The following is a 23,975-nucleotide window of genomic DNA, read 5'->3' on the forward strand; positions in this document are numbered from 1 at the left end:
TTGGATCAGGAAGGATATATTAGGTACAGGTTATCCCCACAGGGTAAGGACACCACAGGTACTGGCCCTGAAGGTTTAGGGACCACCACAGGGATTAATCATCAAAAATTGATATTATTGAAAAGAGGGGAAACTGCTTTGCTTGCTTTTGATGAGTGCACTATATTTCAAACTTAATTAACAAAATTTAGTTTTCATTGGGAAGGCCACAATGAATTGTATTGCACTAACACTGTATGTATTAACTTTCTGTTATTTGTTACTTTTGCTGCGCTATTTTTAGATAATTTTGTTCTTGTTCATTTTATATGAAAATATTCTACAGTTCTTTCTTATTATTACTCTATTTCCTTTCACATAACAAGGGATAGGTCTTACAGACAAAGGTCGTGCAATCAAATGGTTTATTATGTTTGCAATATAGTAGACAGACAATATAATAAGGATCTATTAATATACTAGCTGCTTCGCCCCTAGCCTCTAGGGGCTTTGCCCCAAGAGGTATAATCAAACTAATTTTTCGTGTTTTAGATTTTAAAGAAATTTTTTTTTGGGGGGGGGGAGGTTAGGGGTGTCCCACCCCCCAAGAAAATGATTATAAATCTTCCCGGGACCTATTAGAAGCTACCCTGTAAAGGAGAATCCGATCGGTTCAGCGGTTAGTGAGATCCTTCGCTACAAACAAACAGACAAATAAACTGACAGACAGACAGACAGACAAACAAACGGGTACTTGCTTACATGTGGTAGACTGGAGCACCGAAACCCCCCCCCCCCCGCTTAGTTTTGACAAAAATCAAAAATAAGGGGGGGGGGGGTAGTTTTTTAATGTCTGGAAAACGGCAAGGAGGAAAAAAGCAAGGCAAGGCAAAGACTTAACCCCCCCCCCTTAATTTTGAAGAAAATCAAAAATAAGGGGGGGGTAGTTTTTTCACTGTACAACACGCCAGAAAGTTGAGTGAGGTAAATCAAGTAAATCCAGTATGCCAGAGGGGAAACCTTATTACAGGGATATTCATGTTTTGGGGCATAATTTCCTTATTTATTGACTGATTTTAGTAATTGATGTATCCCTGAACAAGTAGTCTTAAGGAGAATATATCAGAAGTGTTTTCATGGGGACAGTCCCCCAAAACTACCCCCCCCCCCCTTATTTTTGATTTTCTTCAAAATTAAGGGGGGGTTAAGTCTTTGCCTTGCCTTGCTTTTTTCCTCCTTGACGTTTTCCAGACATTAAAAAACTACTTCCCCCTTATTTTTGATTTTTGTCAAAACTAAGCGGGGGGGGGGGGTTTCGGTGCTCCGGTCTTCACATGTAAGCAAGCACCAACAAACGTCGTTCTACTTTGTATAATAGATTTAAATAATAATTTTATAGTCATCATCAATTCCTTTCCCCTGATTTCTGTCTTAACTTTATACAAGTAAAATCCTTATACTAAAGTAACAGGATGTTTGTTTGTCTGTGTGTTTGTGTGTCTGTGTGTTTGTACCGAAGGATCTCGCTAACCACTGAACCGATTGGGTTCTCCTTAACAGGGTAGCTTCTCATAGGTCCCGGGAAGGTTTATAACTATTTTCTTGGGGGATGGGACACCCCCAACCCCCCCAAAAAATGAAAAAAAAAACCAAAATATTTTTTTATTTTTTTAACAAAAATTAAAAATGGGGGGGTGGGCAACCCTCCCCTAGATATACCACACTTTTCTGGGATCTTGCTGAGTCAAGTATCAACTGTTGGGAATATCAAAGGATGACTCCATGCAAAATTTGAGCTGGATCCGGCCAAAACCGGCCGTGAATTTTATGAAAAACCGGTTTTTTCCGGTTTTTAGGGGGTATCTGTAAATCGATTCAGCTGGAGCAAAACCGGTTGGAGGTACAAAAAATTTTACTTCACATGAAATTTAGCCAATGCAATTGCCTACAAAAATGTACTTCATCATCAACTTGATTGGACAACTCTTTCCCCTCCTAAATGTCCATTAAAACCTCGGAAACGGCAAAAATCGCCAAAAATCACGCCTTCGGCGGCAAATAACGGCTAAACGGTCAGCCGGAGGCGAATGAAACATAAATAAAGAAATGTCTGCCTCAAAAAGTTGTTCAACATCAAAGAAATGCTTGAAGTCTCTAAAACGACTCCTTCCCCTCCTTTAAGGGGAAAAACTGAAAAAACGTGATTTTCCAAAGTATGCCCACTTCGTGGGTGTGGGGGGCACTGAACCCGTCACCCCAGGGTCACCAAATATAAAGTCTAGGCGGCCCACAATGCTGAATTTTCACCAAGTGAAAGTCTTGTGTCATTATCTCTTATGAGAAAAAAGTTATTAATTAATTAAAATTTCAAATTGTGATTTTTTGATGGATTTCTTTGATGAAATGACAGGCTGGTCAATTTTTAGGCCATTTTTTGCTGTTTTCGGCCCGCCACGCCCAAACGGTTTGAGATAATCTCACGGGACCTTTTGCCCGACCTAAGCCTGGTTATTAGTAAGGTCTAAGAAAAAAAAAATCCCGGATTGGATGAAGCACGACGTCGCTGCGCGCCGTCAAAAATCGCTGGTCGGCTCATTTTGCCCCCTCAAACCCTCACCTCGTGCCATTTTTCTGTGTAAAGATTATAATTATAATCTTTTGCGTAAGTCTGTTTTTTTTTCCTAGACCTCACAAATAACCAGACTTAGGTTGGGCAAAAGGTCCCGTGAGATTATCTCAAACCGTTTGGGCGTGACGGCCCAAAAACCGCAAAAAATGGCCTGAAAATTGACCGGCCTGTCATTTCATCAAAGAAATCAATCAAAAAATCACAATTTGAAATTTTAATTAATTAATAACTTTTTTCTCATAAGAGATAATGACACAAGACTTTCACTTGGTAAAAATTCAGCATTGTGGGCCGCCTAGACTTTATATTTGGTGACCCTGGGGTGACGGGTTCAGTGCCCCCCACACCCACGAATTGGGCATACTTTTGAAAATCACGTTTTTTCAGTTTTTCCCCTTAAAGGAGGGGAAGGAGTCGTTTTAGAGACTTCAAGCATTTCTTTGATGTTGAACAACTTTTTGAGGCAGACATTTCTTTATTTATGTTTCATTCGCCTCCGGCTGACCGTTTAGCCGTTATTTGCCGCCGAAGGCGTGATTTTTGGCGATTTTTGCCGTTTCCGAGGTTTTAATGGACATTTAGGAGGGGAAAGAGTTGTCCAATCAAGTTGATGATGAAGTACATTTTTGTAGGCAATTGCATTGGCTAAATTTCATGTGAAGTAAAATTTTTTGTACCTCCAACCGGTTTTGCTCCAGCTGAATCGATTTACAGATACCCCCTAAAAACCGGAAAAAACCGGTTTTTCATAAAATTCACGGCCGGTTTTGGCCGGATCCAGCTCAAATTTTGCATGGAGTCATCCTTTGATATTCCCAACAGTTGATACTTGACTCAGCAAGATCCCAGAAAAGTGTGGTATATCTACCCTCCCCCCCCAAAAAAAAAAAGAAAAAAATTTTTACTTTTTCTTTTAAAATCTAAAATAAGATATTGGGTTATCAAATTTGACTCTTCCCTCCTCAAGTACCCCTAGAATCCTCTGGGGGCGTAGCCGCTAGTTTATAAATAAAGCATGAAAAGATGAATAAAATTTTATATATATCAAGTAACAAAATAATATAATGTATTATTATGAAAGGAAAAATTAAAAATAATTTTGTACATTTATGGGAGTAAGGTCTGTATTTAAGAAAAAATTAATCTTTCCCACTCAAGAACTGATAAAGGACTGTACTATCAACCTTTAAAAACAATTTTGGACATTCAAGTAAATAAGGACTGTCTTTAAAAAAATAATTACCTTTCCCATGCATGAATTGATAAAGGACTGTAGGACTGTACTATCAACTTTTTCCACGAGTTTCTGAACCACGTGGTTGCCGTGTTGATCCAGCATACACTCGAGTAGGTCAACCTCAAGACCCTAAATAGATACAAATCTGATGTATTATTGTACAACAAACAGTATTATATTGCTAAATAGATAGACAAAATAATATGGCTAGATAGATAAATGTTTAAATTGATTAATGGATAGATAGATAAATAGTTAGATACATTAAATAGATTGATAGGTCCCTCCTACTGGATAAACGAACATACCAATAAAAGAAGTCCATGTTAGCAACCTAAATTGACGACAATTTTACCCTAGCCTCTAGGGGCTTTGCCCCATGAGGTAATTTTTTAAAAAATTTTCTGGTGCTGCCAATTTATGTTAAGTAGTTTCCCCAGAAAACATTTTTTTTTTTTTTTTTTGGGGGGGGGGGGGTGTCCCACCCCCCAAGAAAATAGCTTAAAACCACCACAGGACCAATAGGTATATACCCAGAAGATTAGAATCCGATCGGTTCAGTGGTTACCGAGATCTTAAGGGACGGACGGACAGACATCAAGCTACTTTGTATTAGAGATATCCGTTTGAATAGATTTAAAGAAATGAAAGATATAAAGATGATAGAAATAAGATAAATACATATTTTCTATAAGTAATAACAAATAGATAGACGAACATCATACTACTTTATACAAAAGTATCTCCATTGGTTGATAGACAGATGTATAGATGGATTATTTTATCGTGTCCTCCCGTATAATTATGTTATGTCAATACATCTTAGAGTAGCTGTCACACCGTATCACTCAATTATATCTCATACTGGAGACGTTGACTATTCAGATACACCAGTGGGGACCTTGGATTGGTGATGGGTTTAGTAAAGTTGATAATATATCATATTTTTTTGTGTAGCAAACCTACCTAGAAACTTTTTAGTTAGTGGATTGCCGATTTTTTTATTCTGTTTTAGAAAAGCAGAAAGAGAGAGGGGACAATGGGCTGTTTATTACACTAGTCCCCAAAGTTTTATAATAACCTTTTCTTATTCGTTGGCGTAACAACTTTGCGGACTTAAGTGAATTATGATTTGTTGTATCATTAAGTTGAGTGTTCAAAGGTTTTTTATTTTAAATACTGAAGGGGTAATTTTGTGTATTATTGGGGATGTACATCAATTTATCGGCCATTGTATAGCCATGATAGAAAAGCAAATCTGCAATTGTTATTGTCAGTATTTCGGTGAAGTATTTATGTATATTTGATACAATCTATCTACCTTTTTATCAATATATCTATAGGTATATAATATTTCTTTTCTTTACAAAAAATTATGTAAAATATATTCAGGATAAAATCAAAACGTTTCATCTTTAAAAGTGCATTACTTCCGAAACTGCTAGCGCTCACAATAGAATTATAACAATGGATATAGAATACGTGGATATTGTGTGAGATGATCGCATACTCTGATAAAAATGTTTCTCTAAGCTGGATGATTTAATTATAATCCTCATATTCCACACTTCTGTCCCCTTCACTGACTATGGAGTTACGAATATACCAATATCAGAGGACTTTATTAGAAACCTAATTGGCGACAAAATTCCCTTTTCACAAAATCCACTTATTATTTACCTATTATTATACTCCTGTAAATTGTCATAAAAAATAAAGCTTTTTAATTTTAATCTACTTGGGTCCAAAGATATTTGGATAATAACTATCAACTGCCCCCCTAGCATCTAGGGACTCTTTGCTTCAATTGAGGGTAGGGTAATAAAAAATTGCCTATAACCTTTCAAATGCTCTAGATTTAAAGAGTAAAAATAGAATAAAACCATAACATGACACATGTAAAACTTCCATAAAATGAAAGAGGTAAATCGAAACAGCGAGTAGCGAGATCTTAATGAACAAGCAAAAATTTTACACAAAAGTGACACTTTACGTCATACCCCCCTTCCTCACCAGCCTCTTTATAAAATTCCAATGCACGCCCGTGCCAAACATGAAATGAATAAAAATCATCTTCTTTTTAGCTTGATTTTACAATAGAAACTAGATTGGTATTTTATCACTTCCCCCAAAAAGTACTAATTCAGTTACGAGCCTACACAATAATCTAAAATGTTCTTTTGCATGTCTATTCGTCTGTCTGGCACATTTTTATTTTCTGAGAACCTATTTAAGATAGACGACTGATATTTATTGCAAATATTCCCAATGCTATTTAGTAAAAAAAGTTCTTTGTATGTTAGTTTGTCGTTCATGCTACAAAAACTGTTTGGTGGTATCCTTATCCTATTTATTATCACGTTCTATAACTCACTTTGTTCGTTTGTCCATCCTAGATTTGTTTGTTGTTCACTACTTATGGATAATTACTTAAAATATTAGCTTCCCTAATACTATCATCTATCGATTCTTTCTATATTCTACATATATAAAATCTTTTGAAATTTCAATATATTATCGACTTTATCTGATTTGATAAAATATCAAATAGGAAGTTTAGAATATTTTAGCTTTCCAGTTTTAAATTATTTTCAACATGGCTTGTCCAAAGAAGCGAAGCAATAACATAATAGCAACAGTTTGATGTTTTTAATTGCAAATCCTATTAAAATAAAGTTAAATCTTCAACTGATCTTTTTCCTAAGGGACATACTGACATACATTAATTATAGCTTTGTGTTCAGCCAAGAGGAGGGGGGGGGGGGATTATGCCCTGAATACAAGCTCTGATACCCACCCAACCCCCTTAAAAAAATATTTATCTTAGTTTTACTTATCAGATATTTAACATTTTTGGCCAACTAATAAACCAACAAATCAAAATTGACTAAAAGTCCCCAAAGTTGTTTAGCCAACAAATGAGAAAACATATAAGACTTTGGGGACTAGTGTAGTAAACAGCTCATTGTCCCCTCTCTCTTTGCTATGTGTAAGCTAATAAGTACTTGAGCGTATGTAAACTAATTACTATTACATCGATAAACTAATTATTATCACCGGGGCTTTTCTTCAATTATTACATTAGTCCGAGGTTTATGCGTTTTTGTATGTTTTGTAAGTTGAAACGTTACTAGATATTTAATAGGAATGAAGGGGGGGGGGGGATAATGATCTATAGTTTCTATTAAATCCAATGTTATATAAACAAAATCTCTTATTCGTTGGCTTAAAAAACTTTGGGGATACTTTTATTATATCTTGTTTGGAAGGTTCAAACAAACAATGTCTAAACTAATTCATGTGTTTATCATCATTGGGGATATACATACATTTTTAGACTATTGTTTTATTTTTAAATATCCTAGTATGTTACAGTTTGCCAATTATGGCGTTAACTTGTTATTGCTGCGCTACTTATTGAAATATGTACAATTGTCCTTGTTATTATAAATACAATCAACAAATTATTCCCAATTATTATTTACCTAATAATTAACATTTTTAGAGAAAAAGTAAAAAGTAGAGAGAGATAGATAGAATAAGAAAGAGAGAGAGAGAGAGAGAGAGAGAGAGAGAGAGAGAGAGAGAGAGAGAGAGAGAGAGAGAGAGAGTGAGGGATAGAGAGAAAATGAAAGAGAGGGAAAGAGAAAGAGAGAGAGAGAGAGAGACAGAGACAGAGAGAGACAGAGACAGAGAAAGAAAGAAAGAAAGAAAGAAAAATAGAGAGAATAAGAAAGAGAGAGAGAGAGAGAGAGAGGAGAATGGAAAAGTAAAGTAACTAGGGGAAATAAGTAAAGAAATAGAGAATATGTGAGAGATAGAGAGAAATAGAGAGAGAGAGAGAGAGAGAGAGGGAGGGGGAGTGGGGGGGGGGGGTAAAGAGAAAAGGAATTGACTTATTTGAATGAAAGTAGGCGGGGGGATTCAATAGAAGATAGGGCAATATATTCTAAAATATTAATACAACAATTAGAATTTGTTTGTGCTTTCACTCAAACCTATTTAAAATCTATTATCAGAGGGATCTAACCCTTAGGAGCTATTTTACTTTTTGGTACTATCCCTGTGGGACTCTCTTAACCTTTACTTAACCTACCTAATCTTTATCTAAGATGATTTAAAAAAAAAAAAAACTTTATAAATCTTAGCTTTCTCAGTCATTTATACCAAAAAAAACGTATGGGTATAAAGGTATATTAGGTTAGGTTAAGTGAAGATTTTAAAATATCTATATTTTTAATCAAATGTATGGGGATCTGAAGAGGGTTTGGGTTGTTAATATACAGGTTTAGGTGGAAGCACACCTAAATTCTTGTACTTATAAAAATTTTTTTATATAATTTATATTCCGTTCCATGTATTAATAGCCACACAAAAGGTATTTGATTATTGCGCCAATCTCAATTATGATTAATATGTTCGAGTTGGTGGGTAGGGAGCGTAGCAGCATTATAATTCAAGCTGTATGTTAGTCCATACGTTCGTCAGAGCATTGGTTTTCTTTATTATTTTTATTAACAAATTATGTATATTTTCATTGTACATCCCCATTGATGATACACAAGATTGCCCCTTCTGTAAATTAACATTAGTGGTTGAAGCGTTAGAACACTCATTATAATGAATCAACCGATCAAAAGCCCCCAAAGTTTGTAGGCCAATGAATAAGAAAACGTGATTATAAATCTTTGGGGACTAGTGTAATAAAAAATTCCATATCCCCTTAATAAAATTCTGACTTTTATCTTTTAGAGAGGCTAAAAAATATCTTTTTGCTTTTTGACTCAGACAATTATAACAGCTGTTTGTAACAATATACAGTTTAGCTGCGATGACTTTGGACAATATCGTGCTTTTGTTTACGTTAACTACACAACTATCAAGTGGATGTGCGTTAAAAATAGCAAAACAAATATTTAGAACAGCGAATTGTTTTATGTTTTATGCTTAACGACAAAAGTCATACAATATTATTTTTTATATCAACAACATTATCAGCCATTCAATCCTCGTCCAATAGCTAATATTTGATTTAAACGATTTGATGTTGCTACGATGACTATAAAATATTCGTCCTTGTAATTTTGTGGTAGGTTTGTTTGAACACTAATTTGTTGATATGGGGAATTGAAGTGTTGTATGGATGGTTATGGTACAAATGTTACAAGCGTAGCAACTCTATAACTAATACATGTCAGTGCGTAAGTACGTCCAATCCAATATTTCTATATAATAATTAATCTTAACAGTTATCTAATTTTATTATAATCTGCTTAATAATATAAATTTTGACATCTATTTATTATTTATGAAGCTTTAAAGAAACCAAAAAATATGTGTTGCATTACAAAAAAAAAATAGAATGGTCCTATCAATTTCAAACCTTACTACTACCTAACTTTAAGCAAGTCGGTACGTCCGGTTTTTTTTAACTTTTAATAAAATTTATATTCTAATTAGAAATAATGTTGTAATTTAATTGAATATTGCAAGGTCAAGCTAATTTCTTAATATTTGTGGTGCTTTGCTTATATATGGATGTTATCATCCTTGATGTTTGTAATTATTGATAGAAAGATAATACAATTCAAGTGTAAATAACGGTACAGATGCTTAACAATATATATAATGTAGTTAGGAATGAGATAGACAGATAGATAGACAGAGAGATAGATATATAAACAGATAGATAGATAGATAGATAGAAGGATAGATAGATAGTTAGATTTATATATATATATAGATAAATAGATAGATAGAAAGATAGTTAGATATCTATATATATATATACATATATGTATATATAGATAGAAAGATAGAAAGTTAGAAATATAGCAAGACAGAATGATAGAAAGATAGAAAGATAGAAAGTTAGAGAGATAGAAAGACAGAAAGATAGAAAGATAGATAGATAGATAGATAGATAGAAGATAGATAGATAGATAGATAGATAGATAGATAGATAGATAGATAGATAGATAGATAGATAGATAGATAGATAGATAGATAGATAGATAGATAGATAGATAGATAGATAGATAGATAGATAGATTGAAAGATAGATATAAAGATAGATAGGTAGATAAATAAAAAGATACAAAATAAAGATATCTATCTATCAAGGTATAAACAGCTAGATTGGCATTATACAAAACAATTACAGATGTTAAACTATAAAATAGATGAATCAACATTTGGATGGATGATAAGACAATTAATAATTAAATTTACCTACAGATGTAAATATAACAAGGTCAATTATGTTCATAGATAGCGAAGAATGAGAGGGAGGGAGACAGAGAGAAAGACAGAGAGAGAGACAGAGATAGATAGATTGATAGAGATGAATAATTGACTTAATGAATGGCAATGTCTAGAATACTAAAACGGTGGGACAAACGCACGGACGTAAATTTAAAATATTAGGTGTATTTCCAATAATTATATTTTTTGTTAGTTTTAAAAATATAGGTTTTCCTCTACATTTTTTAGGTTGGAAATAGACGATTTTAATACTATTATAAAAGAAGGGATGCTAAAACTCTCCCCCTCCCACCTATTTTAGGAATTAGGAAGTGTTAACCCCTCCTGGCAAAAACCTATGCTCGCGACTTTTTATATTTTTAAGTAAGCCTTTTAAAAGGCAAATGTTAATAAAAAGGGGAATATGTTAAATGTTATCATAAAGTCAAAATGACATAAATAAAAACGTTAACAAAGTTAAGAACTACAAGTATACATACCTACGGTGATCACTGGGATTTTCGAACGCATAGAAATTTCGTACGAAAGTTTTTTCGTCGTGATCTATTCATGATAGTTCAAATAATATGATACGCAAATTGATCAAAAATATTGAAATAAATTACTACAGTAAATTTAAATTTTAATTAAAGAATAAATCTGTTATTTAAAGGTAATTTTAAGGTTTTTTAATGTTTAATCTATACATATATATTTTAAAAGTCTTAAAAAAGGTGAAAGTATCTCAGAGTACATTAAACAAGTATATGCCAACAAATGGTAACATAATCACAACAAATAATAACATAATCAACATTTTCTTTACTATGCAAATTTCTATGTTTAAAGCTTGAAATCAATTTTTAAGATTTTTTTTTTTACATTCACTTATCCCTGAACTCTGTGAGTATGGTAGAATTACAAACAGCTGCATATATAAATTTTTTAAGGATTAATACTAACAGGTATAAAATTTAATACAACACCTTTTTTAAAGTGCAACTTAATTGGATTAAATGAAAAGATAAAAAATTTTCTTTAACTCATACCTACATATCTCATCATTCACCATTGTTTCTAATTTGGGGGAAAAAAAAAATTTCTAGCACTTGCAAGAGGCTTTTATCCTACAGTTTTCTATTCCCATAATGTACTATCCCTGTGAAACTCCTCTAACACTAAATTTGCCAAACCTAAGAGAATATTATGTAAGTGTGTGTGTGTGTGTGTTTATGAAAAGAATTATGTATTTTGTTAACTTTTACATTGGTATCCTTGATTAAACCTTTATAAAAATAGGGTAATAAACTAAGTCTGTGACTACATCCTGTATCTATATATGAGTGTTTATATATTTTAGCAAATTAAATTATTGTTATTTTATGATTATGACATCTACTAATTTATTATTAAGGGTTGATATGGTATATCCACAAATCTAATATAGAAACAATATAAGAGTCTACAATTTTCTACAATAAGTGCTGATCAATTGAGTTCTTCATTTTAAGGAAGCTTTACATAAGTCCAGGGAAGGTTTTAGGGTTGACATCCCCAAACATACCCTAGAGGCTAGAGAAGAAGCATCTAGTATGTTAATATAATAGATACATTTCTTAACTTTTTATATTATGTATTCAATACTAAGATACATAAATATTTGCTATGTAATTAATTTGCAGAAATGTACAAAAGACTAATACTCATATTTCAATACTACATTTGACATTTGGTGTTTATACATTACAGCTAAAAAAATAAATTGTATTCTCAGTTCAGAGGAGACTTTTTTTGTCCAAATAATTGAAACTTTTCACAAGATGTATTTGAATAAGAAATGAAAATATGGAAAATAAAACTTTGCCTCTAGCTTTTAGTTTTTTAGTCCCTAAATTGTTGTAATACCCCAAAATATTGTTAACTTAATTATAAGAGATTTTATTTTCTGAACAGGATTATTGAATGTTATAAGATAATTTAGCCTTTTCCCCACAATTATATTATTAATTAATTATTATTTTCCTTTTTATTTTAATTGTAAATGTATGAACACCACAATTTGCACTTCCTTTCACTCCAAAAGAGCGTTTACATAGGGGGGATAAGGGGAACAGACCCCACCTTTTTAAAATTCAGGAGTGGACCAACTTTCATTTTTAACCTCCAAAATTATTTTAAAATCATAAAACTCAAAAAGTAGGAGAACAAAAAAAAACAAAATTTTGAAGTTTGAATGTTTAACCCCCCTAAAAATCAAAAAGCTTGGACGTCCTTACCTATATGATATTAAGATTACCCCCCTCCCCCCCCCCAAAAAAAAAAGAAAGAAAATTAAATTAGGGGTGCCGTAGGCCCCCCAAAAAGTTTTGAATTTTGAAATTCCCCCCCCTCAAATGAAAAAGACTCGGACGCCCTTGAAACAACCCCACTTTTTTAAGATTATGAATACGAATTTCCTGTACGATTTTTCCAAATTTATGTTCTCTACGAAGAATCTCTCACGAAAATGATACCTTCAATCGAAAATGTACAGTACATATATATATATGTACTGTACAAATTTAGTAATCTATTAACTATCTGTAGCGTTTAGTAAAAATAGACTAAAACTATGTGATCTATGAAATAAGCGAGGCGTTATTATTTTAAGGTCAGTCCGTCTTAAAGTTTGTAACCAACATAAAAATATTTATATGTAATGGTAGGTATGATTGAAGGTATCATTTTCGTGAGAGATTCTTCGTAGAGAACATAAATTTTGTACTGTACATTTTCATTATAGACTACCAATTATATTACTTTTATCATCCCTTTGCATGCAATATTAAATCCTTATAATAAAGTAACAGGATGTTTGTTTTCTCATAGTTCCTGGGTAGGTTTATAACTATTTTGGCGGAGGTTACCACCACCCTCCCCAGAGAAATCGACAAAAATAAAAAAAAGCCCTGCGGACATTTTTGCAATTAGGTAAAAACATAACTAACACCATCTATCGGCAAAAATAATATTTTTGGTAAATTGTAGATTTTTAAATAGATTGAAACAAAAATCAATTTTACGTGTCCCTAGAGGCCTCTAGGGGCGTAGCCGCTAGTTATATATAAAGACAAAGCTAGCACACTTATTCAATTTAACCAACCAAAGAATTTTTTATCCAATCTTAACCAGACAAATGCCATCTAGCTAAAAAAGATGTGTAGATTTCATTTCTGGCAACCAGAAAATCCGCAGAAATCGAATTAACGAGATCTAAAAAAGTTTCATTAAAAAAAACCTTACACCAAAAATAACAAACAATAATTATAACGACTACTTAGTTTCTTTTTCCTGTTTAATTCGAATATTGAAACTAATTTTCAGGCATGCATGTTTGTTAGTATAGTACTTTTTTTAGAAACCAAAATACAGACATATTTAAAACTACGAAATTGTATATTAGTTACTAGAAAGATTAAATTTTTTTTCTTGCTTTAAAACAACTTTTTGTACATAAAAACCCGTAATGTCTTCATTATTGACACAAATATGCATGCTGTATAGTTTTAAAAAATTTAGTCAAATAAAATACCTGATTAGAATACAAGGCAAGAAATAAAGGTTATCAACTCCCTATGAGCTTTTTGTGTTAAATAGAATTATTAATAAGAATAAAAGAGTTTCAAAAAATAGTAAAATAACAAAATGTTAGGTGAATTGTTAATATTAAATCAATCAAAAAATGTTTTACATTCTTATTTTTAATTTTGATAAAACATATATATGCTCAAGAAAGGTTATTTATAATTATGAATTCTACCAGACTAAAATATAAAAGGGGAAATAGTTTATGAAGACGACACAAAATGATTTTAAAAATTACTTATTTTTATCTTTTTTTTTAATCTTTAACAATTTTAATGTTTTTATTATGTAAATATATAAAGTATTATTCAAACTTAAAGGATTTAATCTTTTTATTGTAATTTATATGTCTAAACAGTGTAAAATGAAGTTCTTAATTACGAATTTTCAAATCATTAGATTTTAATACAGTTTATTATAGAAATAAAGAATAATTTCAACAAAAAAAAATTGCTACAAAAAGGCTTACTGTATTATTAAACTGACCTTATTGTATAATTGCATTCATTTTGTTTATTTACCTTGAAAAATGAGTGTTTAAGTGCTGCATTGGTTAAAATCAAACCTAAAAGTGCTCTTTATTCAGTGACAGAGTGAAAAAAATATATACCTTGTTTTATAGTTTTTGATCTCTTTTTTTATATATTTTTATCTGGTATGTATATCAAAATTTAAAAGTATCTATTTCATTAGATATTCATACTTTGCTAAAACGTCTTGGTTACTTTTTGCACTATATTTGCTCTAATAAGGATTCTTTATCTGACTTTTACATTTAAAATGAAAGATTTTATTACAATTATTATGTTGACTGTAGAAAAAAAAAATTATTTTGTTTATATGCAATTTTCTATAATAAAATGTGAGAAATGCCTTTTTTCACATGTAGGGCGAAAAAAGTAACACTGAAAATATTTTTTATGTCTTAAGCATGTCCTAAACTCATAGATAATAAACTTTCATAAAAGATTTATTTCAGAATATGTCATTTAGGGCATAAAATAAATTTTGCAAATTAACATTGCAAATGTTTGCCAATAACTTTAAAAAATGATTTCTGCGGATTTTCTAATTTACATGGGTGTTTTCTACACATTTTCCCCTTTATAAAAATACCTTCCTCATAAAGATTGGCTTCCGGAAAGTATTTACTTTCCAAAAATGATATGTGCTAGAAATGTGAGTACTAATCCATAAAAATCTCACTATAACTATACAATTCATCCTATGATTTAGTGCGATTGCGATTTGTTTATTTGTATATTACGATCTCGTCTACCGCATGTACCGATCAGATTCTCCATTTTAGGAAAGCTTCTTATAAGTCCTGAGATCATGTCAGCCTTTTTTTATATTTAAGTGCTAGGTTAAGTTAGGCTATTTTTTGGTTTTCAAATACAGCGCCCCTAGAAGCTAGGAGCTTTTACGCTAGTATTCTATAAGGTTGTAAGTGTTACGTCCCGAAAGATCTCGTAAATCGCACACAACAGAAAAAATTCCTCACGAATTTTTTTGAGAAAAAAAATGTATTAGGGGTGTAAAAAGTTTACACCCATTCTTAGTAGGGTGGGGTAACTACACCCCCCTACCGCACGCCGTTAGTAAATACTATTGAGTAACAAATAAAAACAAGTTATTCTAAATAATGTTGTGAATAATTTATTTACCTAAGTTACTATAACCCTACAATTAATCTTGATATCTGTATAATAAACTAAACATAATTACAATTTATGGAGACTAACTTTACTTTTCTTATTGGTATCATAGATTTTCTATAGCTAACTTGATTTATATGTCCGTTCGTCCCTCTGCTACTTTCAATTTATAAAAAACTAACTTTACTTTTCTTATTGGTAACGTAGATTCTCTGTAGCTAACTTGATTTATATGTCCGTTCGTCCCTCTGCTACTTTCAATTTATAAAAAACTAACTTTAATTTTCTTATTGGTAACGTAGATTCTCTATAGTTAACTTGGTCCTTATGTCCGTTCGTCCCTCTGCTACTTTCAATTTATGAAGACTAACTTTACTTTTCTTATTGGTAACGTAGATTCTCTGTAGCTAACTTGATTCATATGTCCGTTCGTCTCTCTGCTACTTTTAATTTATAAAAACTAACATTACTTTCTTTATTGGTAACCTAGATTCTCTATAGCTAACTTAGTTCATATGTCCGTTCGTCCCTCTGCTACTTTCAACTTATAAAAACTAACTTTACTTTTCTTATTGGTAACGTAGATTCTCTGTAGCTAACTTGGTTCATATGTCCGTTCGTCCCTCTGCTACTTTTAATTTATAAAAACTAACATTACTTTTCTTATTGGTAACGCAGATTCTTTATAGCTAACTTGGTTAATATTTCCGTTCGTCCCTCTGCTACTTTCAATTTATATAAACTAACATAACTTTTCTTATTGGTAACGTAGATTCTCTATAGCTAACTTGGTTCATATGTCCGTTCGTCCCTCTGCTACTTTCAATTTATAAAAACTAACATTACTTTTCTTATTAGTAACGTAGATTCTCTATAGCTAACTTAGTTCATATGTCTGCTACTTTCAATTTATAAAAAACTAACTTTACTTTTCTTATTGGTAACGTAGATTCTCTATAGCTAACTTAGTTCATATGTCTGCTACTTTCAATTTATAAAAAACTAACTTTACTTTTCTTATTGGTAACGTAGATTCTCTATAGCTAACTTGGTCCTTATGTCCGTTCGTCCCTCTACTACTTTTAATTTATAAAAACTAACATTACTTTTCTTATTGGTAACCTAGATACTCTGTAGCTAACTTGGTTCATATGTCCGTTCGTCCCTCTGCTACTTTCAATTTATAAAAACTAACATTACTTTTCTTATTGGTAACGTAGATTCTCTATAGCTAACTTAGTTTGTATGTCAGTTTTTCCCCAATACTTCCAATATTTATAGAAAATAACTTTAATTTAACGCAGCTTCTTTACAGCTTATATCTGTTCGTCCATTTTTAATGGTAGAATTACTTTTTAGTAATTCTATTATGATAATAACCCCCTGAAATCTGTTGGCAGTGGAAAATTTTATTTACCTCCCCCCCCAAATTTATTTTTTTTGTTAGAGATTTTTTAATTGGGGGGTATTTACCTCCCAAAATTGTTTGGGGGGGTAAATACCCCCTCCTAATAGGTTGGGGGTGCCTACGGCACCCCCAGGGTAGGGGTAAATTTTAAATGGGAGGTAAAATGAAAAAAAATGTTGGGGGTGCCTACGGGACCCCCAAATTCGTTTTGGGGGGGGGGGGTAATCCCCACTTTACCCCCCCCCCTTGGACGTCTATGATAATAACAACATAAGTTTAACACCAAAGGGATTTTCTCCTGATTAATACAATAATTTTGTTCACTGCTGGAAGTCAAAATATGTTTACTAAAAACAAATGTCTCTGCTTCATATCTCATTAGATGTTTAATGGCAACGATTGTTATAAACGAATAAAACGTGAGAGAGAGAGAGAGAGAGAGAGAGAGAGAGAGAGAGAGAGAGAGAGAGAGAGAGAGAGAGAGAGATAGACAGAGAGAGAAAGAGAGAGAGAGAGAGAGATAGTAATATCATAAAAAATGAAAGATAGAAAAAGAGAAAGAAATAGAAAATTATAAAAACAGTTTATGTATGCCCTTAAAAAAAAAGGTTTTGAATTAATAAAGCTCCCTTTGCACAGTTATGGAATCTCAAAGACAAAGATTTTTTTATCCAATCTTGACAAGTGAGGTATTTTTGGAAAGAGGAATATATATAGAAAACGCCTATGAAAATTAGAAAATCCGCAGAAATCATATTTGCAAGTTATTTGCAAAAATCTGCAATGCTAATTTGCAAAATTAATTTCATGCCTTAAATGACTTATTTAGAAAAAATCTTTTTATGAAATGTGTTTATTTATAAGTTTAGAACATACTTAGGGCAAAAAAAATTTCTTTAGTGTTACTTTTTTCACCTTATATATGAAAAAAGCAGTTTCTCACATTTTATGATAAAAAAGGGTATAGGAACAAAAAATATGATTTTTCTTGATGTAAACACAATAATTGGCATAAAATCTATCATCCTAAATGTAAAAATCAGATATAGAATCCTTTTTAGAGCTAATATAGTGCAAAAAGTAACCAAGACATTTTTGCAAAGTATGAAAATCTGAAGAAAATAGTTCTTTTTGCTTTTGATATACATATCAGATAAATGTATATAAAATTAGTGATTAAAAACTATAAAACATGTTATAAGTTTTTTCAACACTGTCATTGATTAAATTGCACTTTTAGGTTTAAGAATTACCGAAGTAGTGCATAAAAACTCTTTTTATGATGTAATTAAACAAAATAAATGCCAAAAAACCAACTACAATATGGTCTACTGCATTATAAAAAACGCCTAATTGTTGATTTGAATTTATTTTGTTTAATAACTTAATAAAAAGAGTTTTTATGTGCTACTTTGGTAATAAGTAAACCTAAAAGTGCATTTTAATCAATGATAGGATTGAAAAAGTTATAACTTGTTTTATAGTTTTTGATCACTAATTTTATATACATTTATCTGATATGTATATCAAAATCAAAAAGAACTATTTTCTTCAGATTTTCATACTTTGCAAAAATGTCTTGGTTACTTTTTGCACTATTTTTGCTCTAAAAAGGATTCTATATCTGATTTTTACATTTAGGATGATAGATTTTATGCCAATTATTGTGTTTACATCAAGAAAAATCATATTTTTTGTTCCTATACCTTTTTTTTATCATAAAATGTGAGAAACTGCTTTTTTCATATATAAGGTGAAAAAAGTAACACTAAAGAAATTTTTTTTGCCTTAATTATGATCTAAACTTATAGATAAACACATTTCAGAAAAAGATTTCTTTTTAAATAAGTCATTTAAGGCATGAAATTAATTTTGCAAATTAACATTGCAGATTTTTGCAAATAACTTGCAAATATGATTTCTGCGGATTTTCTAATTTTCATAGGCGTTTTCTATATATATTCCTCTTTCCAAAAATACCTCACTTGTCAAGATTGGATAAAAAAATCTTTGTCGTCAAGATTCCATAACTGTGTTTGGTATTAAAGTCTTTTGATAAAGTTTTAAAGTCTAAATTGAAACACTATAATTGTCCAAAGGGATCTTCCTAAAAGAGCTAAAATAGTTTTACCTTTGAAATGGAAGCTGCTGTATTTTTTGGGAAGATTGCAATTGTTTTCTGAACTACTCTACATCCAAACTGATGCTTAGATAGGGTTTTCAGTTCTGATAACACCTAGGTAAATTTGTAGGTTTTTAGACAACACCTTCGATGTTTCTGTACCAGTATTAATAATTGAAGGTGTTTCTTTTGCTGTTGAAAGATTTTGAGTAAGGAGGGTGTTGTTTTTTTTTCGCTTAAAATTTTTCTTGACCTCCACCTCCTGTCTACCCTTCTTATCTTTTTGAGAAAAATATATATATTAACCCCTGCGAGGCCCTAAACCTGGAGGGCTCTTACAAAATTTATCGAAAATTTACCTAAAATAAGCATTAAAATACTTTTTTTAAAATTGTGGTCTAGATGTATTGTGAGGAAAACCGTCGGGTGTTTGGTTCTAGTCCCCAATGTAAGAAATGTAGCCACTGTTACTATATCAGGAACGTGACGAGTAGGATTTTAAGTTGGATCAAAAAGACTGATTACCATAATATTTAAAATTTCTTGACAAATGTCGTGTAATTATTAGGGGTATATAGAGAGAAATTATGTATCACTTATTGACTTACCTTTTCAAGTAGTTTATGTTGTATGGATTGTCCGCCAAAATCAAGGAGTTTCTGTACCACATAATTGCCAAAAACATCCGTCATTAATTCTAGTACACTACCCTCAACTTCCTAAATAAAAACCCACCCTGTCATAACTGTTTACATTCTGTTGACTACTGAAATGCAAATGTCCTCAGCCCTACTAGGTCAAGGCTTGTTTAATCCCTGCGGGTGATAATATTCTTTAACAAATATTTTATACTTAATAATCAGGATCTTTCAAAGGTTCATAATGAAAGACACATATTTTTGAACTCTTATTTTTGAACATCTTAATTGGAACTGATGATTTATTTATTAATGAAACAATTTTATTCCATAAATAAAATGAGAAAAAAGTTGTGTTTTGATATTTATGTCAACTTTAAATAAAAATTAGTCATGGCTGGCAAACTATCGACACATCCTCAAAAATCAACAAATTTGATACTAAGGAACAAAAAAAGTGGTTTATACCTGCCAGAAAGCTTGGATATGTGGCTGTGTAGAGTGTTCCAACTTCTGCTGGATAAATCTAGATCCATGCTGATCTTTGCTAAATTCTGAAGAAAAAAAATTAGCTAACTGTGTTTCAAATATTTCTTAAAAATGCAGCTTTAATAAGTGTCTCAAAAATCAGTTTTGTGACGCCATAAAAATGAGGAATTATCCATCTCTTTTTTAGGGCATACCTTTCCAACTTATCCTCTAGTCCCTTAGTTTATGACGTCACACGGCTGATCTTTTGAGACACTTTTAAAGCTTCTTGAAAGTTTATTATATTTCTTATATTTCTTACTTTGGTTTTGAATTAATTTGTAATCATATCAAAAACTTGTGACTTGGGAATTAAAGGGAAAGTTGTTTTTAAGATCAAAGTCATAGAATTAACATGAAAGATTTCATTAATGTCAGATTTACAAAGTTTCTCTGTTTTTGTTTGCTCATGAAACATAATAAAATGTTAAAATTTACTTTCTTAAACTCAGAGGTAGCTATTCCTAACAATCAATTCTACAAAAAATCACGAAACCTGTTAAAGTAAGGTGGAGTATATTTTTTTCATCATATAATTGAAGAGGAGCGGGTAAGAAGGGGAGGAAAAGGGGAAGGGGGTTGTGGGAAAATTTTCCTTTAGAATTGTTTGTCAGAATGCAAATAGCAACTTTCTAACAAATAATCACTAAAAATTACTCGTATAATTAATTTTTGCAATGATTTCCTTCTTTTAGTTAACATTGTAGATCTATTATACCCAATCTTTCCCAGGAGTGGAGGGATGATAACAATGGTAATATCACTCACCTATGGCATGTTGGCTGATATCTGGTAGACTAAGGATGGGGCACCTGTTGCTTCTGAAAGCCTCCAGCAGAGGAGACCTGGGCTTACAGGCTGGACTAGTTCTTGACCTCAGTGATATCAGGTTGGTGCCCTAAATATTTCATTATTTAAATATCCAATAAATTTCTTGGGGTATGGTTACTTATTTTGCAAAGAAAGAAATAATGTTTTACTGCAGTAAAAATCAGTTATAAAGCATTAAAATTAAAGTTAACGATGAGTAGAACGATGCTTTCAATCAAATTAGTTTTTTTCGTAAAGCATAAATTTAATATAGAGTAGCTCCGCTACTAACAAACATTCTAGTGGGTGTGGGCGATTTCCTTCAAAGTGCCTAGCCGGGCACCCAGCCCCTCCCACATATCATTTTAAAATATAGTTAAAAATAAAACAGGGGGGGGGGGGAGTTTTTGTGTTTTTACTTTAGGTTAGAATATAATTTCCCGCAGTGGTTTATACTGGGGTGTAAATTAGCTGGTAAGAATCATGGAGGAAGGGAGGGGACAATGGATCTAAAATTCATATTTCTGACAGTCTTGGACTTTGGGTACCAGAACACATGCAACTTTTATTATTTTGGCAAATTTCAAAGACTTCGGGTACCAGCGCAAAGAATGCCGCTAAAACAATTATTCCAAAAGCAGACGACTCTTACTGAACTAACCAATACAAATACTAGCAGACTATTTGAAAAAATTCAAAACAAGTTTGTTTTGGTTTTTAAACAAAATATTTTTCTTCTAAGAATGGGTGGGATAAACCAGAAATTCTACTGTGATACTTCTGTAACTATCCATTCTAATTAACACCTTGTCAAATATGAAAACAATTCCCAATTAGGGTATTATTTTGTAAGAAACTGCCAGTACTAAGGTCATAATTTTTATGATAAATTACAGACTATTCACAGGAAAATAAGACAGGATAACCTAATGTTAAATACTTTTCTTTCAGGGTTTAATAATTTCTTATTATACAAATGTAATAAAAATTGCTATATCTAAATTTTTTGAATTTTCCAGATATATCTGGTTTTGAAGATGCTGAGTTAGATCTCTAAAATTGAATTAATTGCCCATTGTCCCCTCCCTTACTCCCTGGGTAAGAGTACCTGGACAGGTGACACTATTGTGCCAGGGATACCAGGACTCATCCTGATGTAGGAGTTAGCTGGTACTATAACAAGAATACCTGGACAGGTGAAACTATTGTGCCAGGGATACCAGGACTCATCCTGATGTAGGGGTTAGCCGCCATTATCTCAGGTAGTTCCATTGTGGGTGCTGGACCAGTACCAATAACTGCAGATTTTAGACCTGAACATAAAATATTTTTTTGCATTACCTTACAATAGGATATATGTAAAAGCAGATCTTATTAATACAATTAACCATAAAAGTGTAATAATATTGGGTTAAAACATATTAGAATAAAACAATAGAGGGGGGAGGGGTTAAAAAACTGTCCCCGAGGACCGACTGCCGACTTTTAATTGCGTTTTTTTGCTACCTGACGAAAAAGGTCCCAAACACTAGATTCAGGTTATCTAGATCCTATATATATATATATATATAACAAAAAAATAGAACGTCCGTTTTTCGGTTCGTTAAGACAAAACAGCCCAAATTCAACCACATTCTGGAAAGGCAAACCTAATTATTATAGTCATTATAAAGATAAACACTCCACTACTAATTAAGATATAATTTACCTGCTGTTAGGGGGTAAATAGAATCTTTGATTTGGAGAGTTGATAATAGATATTCTTGGCTTGGGATACCCTGAAACAAAAAAGGGATAAATAGAATATCTAAGTTGGACAGTTGATCATAAATATTTCTAGATTTGGATACCCCGAAACAAAAAATGAATACATTGATTATTTAAGTTGGAGAGTAGATCCTAAATATTCTTGGATTGGGATACCCTGTCGAGTATTGAAACCCCCCCCCCCCCCCCTCCCTTACCCAATTAATTTCTAGAACTAATTTGAAAATAATTGAGAGACTATATATTTCCTATACCTAACTCATTCATTGGGTTTTAATCCTGGGGGGCTACTCAGTACCTAATATAACCCAACCTAAAACTCCCCCCCCCCCTTATTTAATTTTTTTTCAAAATAAAGGGGGGGGGGAGGTTTCTGAACTAGAGAATCCACTTTGAGGGAAAATGTCAAATTTGATGAGAAAATTATAATTTGATTATAGGCTTTTTAAACTCATTAAAGCAATAAAACTTAGTTGTAAAGTAGGGGTTTTGTATAACTAACTATATAAGTAACCCCTAATACTAGGCTAAATTAAGCATAATTAAAAGTAAATATTAACAAATGAGTTAAGTGTTTTACTTTCATAGAACAAAGGAAATGTTAAAATAAGATTTTAAGATATGTCCGTCTGTCAAGATTGTTTTACACTCTCATCTCTCTTTCTCCCCCTTCATTTTCTCTTTCTCTCTCTCTCTCTCTCTCTCTCTCTCACTCTGTCCATCTGTCTAATTCTAACACTACATTACTCTTTCTCTCTAAAGTACTTGGATGTTCTTCTGTGTGTGTTGATTGTGTATTTACTTATCCTCTTTATTCCTAGTATCGCCTATCTAAGAAATTCTTTTATGTAATTAATTAGACACAAAATATTTAGGTGTGGCCTAAAATATGCACCACACCAATGGATATATTATTAAATGGATGTTGCACCAGATTTTCATGTACATTGATACAGTAAACCTTGCAGCTGGCTAAAATAACGATACAATCCTCTCCTAAAGTATGAATGAAGTGCCCAATAAATGAGGTCCATATTAGCAACCTGAATTGAAGGCAAAGTTTCCCCTGTCAATATATCCATGTATTCTTTATCCATTACCACACGGATATATTTTTCTAATTAAAACTAGTACAATATAGGCAGACAAATATTAAAGTCAGAACATAAAAAAATATGATGATCTGTATTATGGTGCCCATGAAAAAATCACAAAAAATAATATTTTGTAGTTATGTAAGATTTAAGTATAGGATCAAATTTTACTTTATTTTACAAACTAATAAAGTAAAATAAACACTTATGAATAATTGTTGGTCCTTAGGGTCAACAA

The 23,975-nt window shown here is 31.9% G+C and overlaps 1 protein-coding gene across 2 annotated transcripts in view; it reads right to left on the bottom strand.

The window, feature by feature from the left end:
- LOC145331844 (uncharacterized) overlaps window positions 1-23,975 on the bottom strand; it is a 79,054-nt gene that overhangs the window by 13,019 nt on the left and 42,060 nt on the right. For both annotated transcript variants that reach the window (XM_080176693.1, XM_080176694.1), the window contains 7 exons: window positions 22,585-22,654; window positions 22,065-22,189; window positions 20,835-20,964; window positions 20,007-20,092; window positions 19,509-19,619; window positions 18,910-19,014; window positions 3,852-3,974 (listed from right to left, as the gene is read on the bottom strand). In XM_080176693.1, the coding sequence (XP_080032819.1) occupies window positions 3,852-3,974; window positions 18,910-19,014; window positions 19,509-19,619; window positions 20,007-20,092; window positions 20,835-20,964; window positions 22,065-22,189; window positions 22,585-22,654 (750 nt within the window). The remainder of the gene's footprint in view (window positions 1-3,851; window positions 3,975-18,909; window positions 19,015-19,508; window positions 19,620-20,006; window positions 20,093-20,834; window positions 20,965-22,064; window positions 22,190-22,584; window positions 22,655-23,975) is intronic.

The sequence above is a fragment of the Acartia tonsa genome, chromosome 11 (genome assembly GCF_053477335.1).
Source record: "Acartia tonsa isolate MP-2025a chromosome 11, ASM5347733v1, whole genome shotgun sequence".
In the NCBI taxonomy this organism is placed as follows: Eukaryota; Metazoa; Arthropoda; class Copepoda; order Calanoida; family Acartiidae; genus Acartia; species Acartia tonsa.